This window comes from Apis dorsata, unplaced genomic scaffold (genome assembly GCF_000469605.1).
Source record: "Apis dorsata unplaced genomic scaffold, Apis dorsata 1.3 scaffold_323, whole genome shotgun sequence".
In the NCBI taxonomy this organism is placed as follows: Eukaryota; Metazoa; Arthropoda; class Insecta; order Hymenoptera; family Apidae; genus Apis; species Apis dorsata.
The window spans coordinates 116,321-128,188 of NW_006263591.1; the positions used below are offsets into that span (position 1 = coordinate 116,321).

The 11,868-nt window shown below is 20.9% G+C and overlaps 1 protein-coding gene across 1 annotated transcript in view; it reads right to left on the reverse strand.

Moving 5' to 3' along the window:
• Window positions 1–6,994: 6,994 nt before the first annotated feature.
• Window positions 6,995–11,868, reverse strand: part of LOC102680806 (GTPase-activating protein and VPS9 domain-containing protein 1) — an 8,867-nt gene continuing 3,993 nt past the window's right edge. Inside the window, exons 7-16 of the mRNA XM_006617661.2 lie at window positions 11,627–11,803; window positions 11,295–11,559; window positions 11,036–11,124; window positions 10,503–10,939; window positions 9,419–9,908; window positions 9,054–9,286; window positions 8,694–8,950; window positions 8,130–8,341; window positions 7,636–8,021; window positions 6,995–7,330 (exon numbers count right to left, since the gene is read on the reverse strand). Coding sequence (XP_006617724.1) covers window positions 7,199–7,330; window positions 7,636–8,021; window positions 8,130–8,341; window positions 8,694–8,950; window positions 9,054–9,286; window positions 9,419–9,908; window positions 10,503–10,939; window positions 11,036–11,124; window positions 11,295–11,559; window positions 11,627–11,803 — 2,678 coding nt within the window. The 3' untranslated portion in view covers window positions 6,995–7,198. The remainder of the gene's footprint in view (window positions 7,331–7,635; window positions 8,022–8,129; window positions 8,342–8,693; window positions 8,951–9,053; window positions 9,287–9,418; window positions 9,909–10,502; window positions 10,940–11,035; window positions 11,125–11,294; window positions 11,560–11,626; window positions 11,804–11,868) is intronic.

Consider the following 11,868-nt stretch of genomic DNA (forward strand, 5'->3'; position numbering starts at 1 on the left):
AATAATAAATAATAAATAAATATAAATAAATAATAAAAAATAATTTTTCTATTTTTCTATCATGTTCTAATATTAAAAAATTATAGTATTAAAAAAAATAATACTGGCAAATTTTCTTTAGAATAGAATTATAAACTATTTGATTGTTTAAAATTTATCCATTCTAAATTTGATGATATTTTTTTAAATATAAGAAAAAATAAAAACAAAACAAAAAATAAATCATGAAAAAAAACAAAAAGAAATTAAAATAAAAAAGAAAAATGAGTAAAATCCGAATAAAAAAAGAATATGTTTTCTTTAAAACATATCTTTCTGATATTATTGAAAAATTAAATGAACTATAAATTAAAAATATGAATTGGTATCCATAAAATGTTAATCCATTCTGCTTTGGACGGAAAATATTAAAAATAAAATCTTAAATTTTTAGTATTAGATACTTTTATTTATCAGAAAAGACTGTTTTAAAATTTAGGAGATCTCATGTTCGATGAAAGATTTTATACTTAATGTTAATTGTTTTTTTTTTTTGCAGAATTTTTTATTAACTTGTCAATTTATTCTTCCAATTCTTTTAAAATTTCAAAATTTTTGGATTGTTTTAATTTAATAGTTAGTTGAAGCCCTATATCTTAATGTTTTTTCCCCATCCTTAAACGCATGAGAGTGAAATAAAACATTATATCATTACATAAGAATGATGTGAAGAATCGTATTTAATCTTAAAAAACAATTTAACTTGATTAAATAAATTAAGCATTTTAAATATTTTTAAGTGGATTAAGTTTGACTTCGAATTTTTTTAATGAATATTTGAACAATATATATTTTATATTTATATCCATTTAACATATTTCAAAAAACATATTTCATTTTCTCTTTTTTTATTGATAGCATTGAAGCTTTCATGGAATCAATTTATAATATTATTAAAATCGAATTTATAGTAATAGCATAACTCTATAAATAAAGAAATATCCGGACAGATTTAAGATAGATAATTAATTATTAGTGAATAAAAAGAAACCTATTCAATCAGAAAAATCCAAGGAAATAGATCTTTTCTTTTAGGCTAAATCATTTTAATCTATTCGTTTTAATTGTTTTAATTTAATTAAATTCTAGTATATATATACAATAAATTATTAAATTATAATAAAAATTAATTATTATATAATAAAAATAAAAATTATTCATCACTCGATTAATTTAATTTATTTTATTCTCCTTCTAATAGAATTTTAAAAGTCACAGATATATTATAGAAAAGACTTTTGTCTTCATTTCATCTTCTTATTTTACGCGCGCTTTTTGAATAATAATATTATTTTCTCATTACAATTTTTTCATATTTCAATTTCTTTTTTTATATTTGTGTACTTATACTAGAATATTAAAAATATCAAAAATATATTAAAATAATATTTTGAATATGATAGTTCATCTATTTACATCTTATAAAACTTTATGTTTATAATTTATAACTTTATATTTTTATTTATTGTATTATAGTATTTATTCTTACATCTATACATATAAATTTTATATCTATATATATAAATTTTTGTAACATTTTTGTAAAATTTTTGTAACAAATTTTATATTCATAACTTTCATATCTTCTTTTTTAGAAGCTCTAAACTTTATATAAATATTAATCTCATTTATATATAATATTTTTTTTCAATTTTTATATTTAATCTATTATATTAATAAGTTATTCATAGATAGATTATAGATATTTTTTAGCAATCTTTCCATTTCTTTTATACATTATATATCATTTTTCAAATAATCTTGATTTTCTTTTATTTTTTCCTTCTTTCTTGTTTTCTCTTCTCCTGAAAATTTTTTTTTTTTTTCTCTTTTTTTGATCTGTTTTGAATATTTATCATTATTATCCTTTTAAAAATCTTTCAATTTTTTAAAAAGATTGTCCTTTTCTTGAATTTTTTTTTTATTGTTTATTAGATTTCTTTTTTTGTCTTTAATAATAAAAAATTATTTATATTATTTTTTCTTATTTAATGTATAATGTTTCTAAAAATTTTACTATTCAATCTTTTCAATTTTTAATTTCCTAATTTTTTTTTTTTTATACAATTCTGCTTTTATTTTTTCTTTATTAAAATTCTTTATTAAAATTTTCTTTATTAAAATTGACTATTTTTGTTTTTTGCTGATATTTTTAAATCTATTTTTTTTTTAATTTTCTATTAAGTTATTTAATGTTATTATTTATTTATTATATTGGTTGTGATACATATATATATAATACATATGTCAGTATATTTTTTTTATATTTTTGTAATATCTAGTATTGTATAATATGTACATATACATAGTAGTATGTAGTATACACATATATATATACATATAATATATTATATATTAGAAAGAATTGAGTAATTTTCTTTTTTGTTTCTTCTTTTTTTCTTTCTTTTAGAGAATTAAAATTCCTTATATATTTTATTTTTCTATATAAATAAATTTATTTTTTTTAATTTTCATTTCAAATTATTTGAATTCTTTTTTTAATTTCTTCATTAATCTTTCTACCATCATCATTACAATACTATTGTTGCAAGTACGAACACGAATTATTAAAAAAAAAATAGATATAACATGAATCAAGCTTTGCGCTATCGAATATTCGAAAGCAAAAATCAAATTTCGCACATAAGCAAAAAAGTAGAACACTTAAAACCAAAAAAGCGAATTTCGAGATATCAACGATAAAAATTTCAGAGATAAAAATTTAAAAGATAAGTTTTGAAAAGATAGAATGTTCAAAAACAGAAACTTCGTGGTCTCAAAAAGACAAGCAACAATCAAATTTTATCTGAAAATGATTGGAATGTTATATGTAGAAATAAACTTCGAACACTTGAAAAAACAAATTCTTTTATCTGAAATTTTTTTTAAGTAGACATACATTAAACAAATCTTTTATTTGTCTTAGGCTTCATTATTATCAAATTGTATATTAAAAATCTTTCGAAATAAGATTTCCAATTATCGAACCAAGCTAGCAATGCTAGTCGTAAATTTTTCTCTTATTACTCTAAATTCTTTATCTTTTACCTTTCAAAAATTTAATTATCCTGTAATATTATATTTTATATGTGTTTAACTAATGTCTATTCCAAAATTATTATAGTTCATTACTTAGAAATCAAATTTAAGTAAGAATCGCCCTTTTTAAGTCTCCCTCTGCAGCAAAGAAGATTTTTTCTCACAAAAAAAGCCTTAGAATAGAATAATCAGTATCATGTTTGGAATTACAAGTAAATCATAAAGAAGTTCGTTTTAATCAAATTATGAACAATCAAATTTTATAAATTCTTAGCATGTCTTATCCCTTGTATAATATCTCGTAAATGATAAATAGGCAATTTCAATCACAATAATAGTTTCTATTTCAAAAGATTATTAACATCCATTTTGTAATTGATAAGTGATCAATCAGAGTCCAACTTTTATTACAATGAGTGATTTTCGTTTCAATGGATTAGTTACATCCATCTAAAAAATAATCCATCAAATTTTATCATAATTTTATCACATAAATAATTCTTCACTTATATAGACTGCACTAAACATAATATTTCTAAAAAGATAACGATATCAGTCACATCTTTAATTGTAATAATAATTTTTAATTGTAATAATAATTTTATTGTTATTTTACTATATATTTTATTTATCTTTTCCATAAATTTCTCAATAGATACATTGTTTATTTTGCGCTATTTTATTTCATGTAATCTTCAGATTTCTATTATTGTCCAATTAATTTAAAACTAAACGTCTTTCTTTTCTGTTACAGTAACGTTTATATATCAATGATGGTTAGCATTGATTTTTTGATTCGTTTTAGAAATCATTGGATATTTCAATTTTTTTAATCGAGAATTGTAGCATAACATTCTTTAATAATATTATATTGACGTGCGAATCAATTAAACAGTTCTTAAAATTTATTATGTTAGATAAAAATATACAATCATAGTTGTAGATGGCCTAGACACGAATGAATTTCAGCTTCTTATTATTGATAATGCTGTATCATAATCTATTTGTTATTGTTCTTAGATGTTTTATAAATGTAGATTATGTGGAAACAATTGTATATAATATTATAATTTTTAAAATAATATTATAATATTTATAATTATTCTTATTCATTTAAAATAAACATTATTTATTAAAATAAACATATTTCTTATTTATTTATAAATGATTTTATGATTAAATTATTCTATGAGCATTGAAGTGAAAACTCATCGACATATAAATATTATATTAATATTTATATATAATAATTATATATAATATAATAATTATATATAATATTAATAATTTAATTTATTAAATGAATATGTCATATTCTTTTGTGATCTATTTTATATGATTTCAAATATTACATTGATATATATAGAGAGAAATCATTATAAGTATGAATATTATTATATTTTTATTTTTTTATAAATTTATAATAATTTATTTTAATTTTTTTGTTTATGTTTTATTTTCTTTTAATCCATTTTTTATTATTTCAGAAATTTTATTTTTATTTCAGATATTCATTCAAAATATGCTATCTATTCAATGGATATTCATAGCTGATCATAATATTTTTATTTGAAGATATATATTTCTATTGTTTAAAATCTATTTAATTCATTTAAATCGTTTTTTTTTTTTTTAGATAATTACAAATTATTAAGAATGCTTACATTTTTGACATATTTTTCTTTTCTTATTTTCATAATTCGTATTATAAATTATTTAAATTATAAATGTTTCATATTGTACATGTGATATTTTAAACAAATTTTGTCTTTTATGTTTCAATTATAATATTTATATCTAAAAATACAATATTCTGATCCGATAATATTTCCCTCTTGTGAATTTCAAGATTCTATCTTTTATGAATTTTATTCTTTTTATCTCATCAATAAGATACAAAAAACATTCGCGAAAGCTTAAATAATTTTTATTTTTTTTTTATTACTGCCTTGCATTCTATCTTATCATTATATTAATAAAAAAAATTAACATATAATAATTAAATCTATTAACAAATTATTTTCAAATTTTTCGGCAACTTTTATTGCAATTATTTCTTAATGAATTATTTTTTAATTTATGAAAAAATGATTCGAATTATGAAAAAAATCGCTGTATTCACCATATTTTTGTTTTCTTATTTTCCTAATTCATAATTTAATTCATAATTTTAAATGATCCCATGCATTCTATGTAATATTTTAAATAAATTTTGTTTTTTTTTTATGTTTCATTTATAATATTTATTATATATTTAATGAAATATCATTATATGAATATTTATTATACATCTTCACTAATGTCTAAATTTGTTAATTTATTAATATTTTTAAAACATAGGTATTATAATTTTTTTTAAATTATTCTGTAGACTTTTGAGAATATGTACATATTTATTTGTTGAAATTATATAAATGAAATTTTACAATGTTTTTATTGAAATTAATTATTGTAAAAATACTTTTTACACTTATTTAAAAATCATTAATTAATTTTAAAATCATTTGAAAACGCTTTAACTTTCTAAATTACTTTCCTTTTTTATATATATGTTTTTGATTAAAATAAAAATTTTTAATACAAAAGTATTAAGTCATTATTAGTATAATTTAATACAAGTAATTTTGTTTTTATTATATAAGATATTTATCTCATATTTATTAAAAAATAACCAAATACATTTTTTTAAAAATTGATTGAATAATATGATTTTTTTTTTATTCAGTATCAAATTTTTTAGAAAGTCTTTAAAAAGATATTCATATATACCATTTTTATATGCTATATTCAATAAGTATAATATAATATATAGTAAAGAATATAAATGAATGATACTCTATGAAAACTAGATAATATTTTAAATTACTATAATTTCATAAAAAAAAATTGTACAATAATTAGTCTGAATTTATTTTAAAGTATGTAATCTCTATTTATTTGTTTTCTTTTTTTATTATTATTCATTTTCCTAAAAAAAAATGTTTTTATATAATAAATAGAAAAGTTAAGATATTTTTTTTCTCAAAAATTTAAAAAATTCAATCAATTATAAAATCTGAAAAATTGAAAATTGAAATCTTTCCTTTTACAATTTTTTTTTACAATTATTCAAAAACTTTACTTTTTTTTGTTAAATTATTGAACTTTGAATATTGAAAATGATAAAAATTTAATATTTCTTTTTTTTTAATTTTTCGTCTAATCTTAATATTTAAAATTCAATAATCTGAAAAAAAAATTATAAAAGTTCGGAAATTGAAAAAATTTAATGAAAAATTTTTTACATTTACAATTTTTTACAATTTTTACATTTATTTAATTACAAAAAAATTTTTTTGATATTTGTAATCGATAGCCGATTGAATTTTTCAAATTTTTGAAAAAAAAGTAATTTTGCTTTCTTATTTCATGATAAAAACATCTTTAAAAAAAATGAAAGAAGAACTGTAAAAATAGAGCTTTCACTCTTTAAAATTCAACTTCAAGTTGATTATAGTATAATTTTTTTTTTTTAAGAAATTATAATAATTTAAAATTTTTCATTGAATATTGGTTTACTTATATTCTTTACTATAAAAATAATTGTTAATAATGCTTTAATACGATTGAAAACAATAAAATTAAAAATAATAATAACAGTAATATTAATAATGATCACAATGTACAATGTTATACTATAATATTATCAATGTTGATGATAACAACACAACAACAATAAAAATAAAAATAATAATAATAATATAAATAATATTGTTAATATTTGCTATTTAAAATCAATCAAATTACAATAAAAATGGCGCTAGCAATGATAAGAGCAATAAAAATAATTGAAATATCATAGATATTTCAATTATAATAAGAATAATAGCATAGAATAATAGTAATAAGAGCAATTTTAACAAAAGTTAAAGATAGAAAATAGTAATGATAATATGATATTGATATTAATAATATCAAAGTGCTGATCATGAAAATAATAAAAATAATGAAAAGGACGAGAATAACAATCTCATTAAAAGAGTTATAATAACAAAAATTATTGAAAAATTATGACAGCGACAATGAAAAATATAATACACTATTTCTACATATTTCAATGAAATTTTATAACTAATACGATTTAATCCATAGTCTTTATAAATTCAATTGCAGAACAAAATTGCGTCCACCAATATTGTTCTTCTCCTCCTAATCGATTTCCATAAAAACTATCCACGTATTGAATAGTTGAAAGCAAGGACGGCGGATTAGTCTAAAAATTTAATAGAAAAAATTATTCTAAGCATATATAAATATGTCATAATTATATTATTAATAATCTACATATAAAATATTAATATATTTGTCTTTAGAGATCTTTGGAGATTGAGATAGAACTATCTAACTTATTTATGTCTCATTTTACGTAAATTTAAATTACTTATAATTTAATTTAACTTAATATTTTTATATACTAAATTTTTTCATATTTTTTATTCTAAAATTGATTCTTTTAATTCTAAAAGATATGTATATTAACATTTTGTATATATACATTGAAAAACAAGAATAACTTACTTTAATGATAACATAGACTAGTACAGGGATTAGATCATCAGCTGCGGGTACTCCTCTTTCAGTTGCCATTGAAAGTAGATTCATGATAGTAGTTGCACAACGAAAAACACATTGTAGTTTATCTCTAGGTGTTTTATATGCTGAAATCACAGCTAATTCTGCTTGAGCCCAGGGCCAAGGACATTCATAATGATATATTTTAGGGATTCGTAAGTCCTTATGATTCGGTGTTACAACTTTGGCAAGTTTTTTAATGTGATCTTGAAGTAATTGGTCCCTATAAATATCACCATCTCCATTTGGATAAAGTGCATTATGATAAACACGTGCCATCACAGTCCTTTCAACTACAGCTCTTGCCAAGTTTAATTGATTTTCGCACGCACCTATATTAACAGCGTGATTAATCATGTTTATGGTTAATTGTCATATTTTAATATTTTATAATAAAATATAATAATATTTTATATTGATATAATTATAAATTTACTAACATTGCCAAATTGGATCATTGTCCATTTTTGTATGAAGTTTGCTTAAGAAGTTATCAACTAAATCTTGTTTCTCATCTGCCAATGTCAATTTTTTAAATTCATCACAAAAACGTAGTAAAAGAGACTCTTTCTTTTCCAAAAAAACTCTTACACAAACAGATACAAGATGATTATTAATAGCATCACGGTCACATTTTACTCTAATGCACAATCTAAAATTGCATAAAATTATCATCACATTAATATTATTTTATTATAATTATTATTTTATATAATTAAATATATTTAGAATATTTTATTTTTAAAGCAATTTTCTATATTTTCAAATTGATGATACAAAAAAATATTTCAGACAAATGAAATTAAATGAAATTGAATGATTTTAAAAGACACATAATGCAATACAAATAACTTAATTAGTTATGTTACTTTGTTTTCTTATATATAATTATGTATTTTTTAGTACCATCAATAGTTTTGATGGTATGAGTCAATTTAGGTCATTCTGTATATATTCAAGATACCAGTGAATAGGATAAATTTTTATAAGATCAAAATTTATACCTATCCAAATGAGCCAATGTAGAAAGTAATCCTTGTCGACATCTGATTAAGTATGCAATATAAGGCGATCGTTTTTGATAATCTTCTCGCAATGATTTGAATAATTTTCTACACCCATCATCATTAAATAATCTAATACAACGTAATGTTTCATGAAGATGTGCTATTAATGCTCTATCTTGTAAATTAATAGCTTCTGCCAATTGCAATTGTAAAAAAGCAACTAATTCATTTTCTTTTTGTGACCAATAATTACGCTGCAATAAATAAATTATTTTTAAGTATTTTTTTATTAATATTATATTATGTTTATAAAATATAAATATATAAAATATTCAATACAACTACAAGATTTAATACCTCAGATGTAGCATTCCAAGGAATATGTTGAAGATCAGCTGTACTAAGTACCATTCGTAATTTTCTTTTTGCATCAGAAAATGCATAGGAAATTTCAATATTATTTGGATCTATAAAAAGTCTTTCATCCTCAGTTGATTCTTTTGTACGAGACTGATTGCTTTCCACTGATGCTGTATCACTTGCTGCACTTGGTTTCCTTCTATATTTAGCTAAAATATCATCCGTACTATCTAGAAAGTTTTTAAACCATTTTTATCATTGTTTTTTTTTTTTATTATTTTTTATTCTGTTTTGATTTTAGTTTTAGTTTTATTTTTCTATAAGCATAGGTAATATAAAATATCAAAGAAAACAATATTTACCACAACTCGCATTACTAGTAGATGATACATCTTCTGACATTATTCTACGTAATCTATGCCGTCCTACGTCAATATTATCCCCCATAGCTTCTCGATCATAACATCTGCCGATATCGTCAGTGCCACGAATTGTTTTACCCCGTCGATTTCGTAAGGACATTTTCAATTTTCCGAAAAAACTTCTTTTATTTTTCTGATCATCGTCTAACAATTCCTTGTCTCCGCGTTCTGCAGTCATATCGAAACTGATACTTTTTGGTATTGCTCCACTGGATATAGTTGGTTTTGAACAATTATTCGTCATATCGCAATTTTCTGATGTTCCCATTGATAGTGGTAATTCCGAATTTGTATTTTTTATTCGTGTCTCAGAACCTGAACTACTGCTTGATGCTAAACTACCAGTACTTAATCCAACAGCGCCATCCGGACCATTTTCATTAACAGTCTCTTCAATAGAACTGACTAAGCTACATTCTAGTTCCTGCGACTAAAACACGCTTTGAAAATTAATTATATCGTAATTATTAATCTTCAGATGACCGATTCTGAATCAATAAAACGATTATAAAATTTGAATATAATTAAAATTAATATATAAAATATTAATATATAATATATAATATATAAAATTATTTTTTTAAATATATTTTTTTCGAATATTTTAATTATATATCAAATATTAACTTTTGTGTTTTCATTTAACTTTTGTTAATAATCTAGTAATGATATAATGGCAAATATATAATTTTGGTAAAGAAACTATTTCTGAAGTATATAATTTCATAAATTATAAATGATTCAGTATCAGCCACTCATTGTTGTTCATTAATCTATCAAGCTATCTAAAAATTAAATAATTGTTGTATAAAACCATGTAAATGTATAAAAAAAAAAAAAGAAATAAAATAATAATAAAACATTAATGAAAAATAATAATAATAATACTAGTAATAATAATTACTAGTAATTATTAGTAATTATAGTAATTACTAGTAATTATTATTACTAGTATTAAATAGCATAATATAATAATTAATAATATTAAATAGCAAAAATAATTATAAATATTTATAAAACAAACCTCTTTCACTATATTGTGCGATTTCTCTGTGCTTGACAATATGGATGATGAGATATGATTAGATAATAATAAAGTTGGCGTCACAGCTGCTACAGTAATACCATTATGTATAGAAGAAGCTTGTCGTTCTATCTGATCTTTTCCATTTTCTATATGCAGTTTATCTATAAGATGAACTAATCTATCTTCACACGATTTATCGTATTCTACTGCACTGTCCGCAATGCTGTTGGCATTTTTATCAATATATTCTTGTCGACATATGGTTGTTTGATAATCAGATCTCCTTATATTTTGTCCAGTTACATTCAAAGAAGATGATGAAAGAGAGATTGAAGATGGTGAAAGAATAGTTGTAGAAAATTGTATATTTTCCTGGTTTATCGACATTGATTGAAGATTTGTTGTTGATATACATTCAGTTGTTATAACATTTTCTAAAGATGAAGAAAATATAATATTAATAACTGAGTAAAAATGTTGAATAATAAGATGCATTGAAATTTTTTATAAATATTAACGAGCATTCTTACGAGGTAGCGTCTGTGCTAATGTTTTTTCGGTTGTTTCAGCTTCACTACGAGGTTCAACTTCAATTTCAGATCTTGCAGTGTCATCGGATCTAAAATATGACAATAATGATGAATCAAACTTTTTTTGAATTATAATATGAATAATTATAATAAATTATAATAATGAATTAAACTTTTTCAACATTTTTCGCTTTGTATCTCATATTTTTTTCAATTTTTCCAGTTTTTAATCTGTAAAATATTTAATTATAAAATATACCTTGCAACGCTAGCTGTATCATCTGTATCAACTTCTGTTAATCTTTCAGAATCACTAGCTAATACATCAGTACTCCATGCTTCAGATGCAGTTTCGCTAACATCTAACACAGCTTGCGGTATTGATTCCGAAGTTGTTGGTAAAACTGAAGGAGTTTGTTCGGAACTGGGATATAATATTTTTTCTTGTTGTTCGATTATTTCACTATCTGAAGCCAAAACATCTGTTGACCAGGTATCAGATACCATCGAAACAGTTTCGTCTCCTAAAAATATACACATAAATGCTAGAATATATTTATAAAAAAATTTTTTTTTTGTTTTTCAAAATACCTTCGATCAATTTTTTTATTTCAAATTTACAAAATTTATCATCTATTTCGGATCGACTTTGTTTGGTAGGGATATTCGATGGAGGTAAATCTAACTGTCGAGTTTCGCCTGTTGTTCGTCCTTCATCTCCTTCAGTAATTTGAGATGATGGAGTATCACGACCTACATAAATAGATTCAAATATCAAATAAATATATTTATTATTTTTATAATAAATATAATAAAATATAATAATATAATAA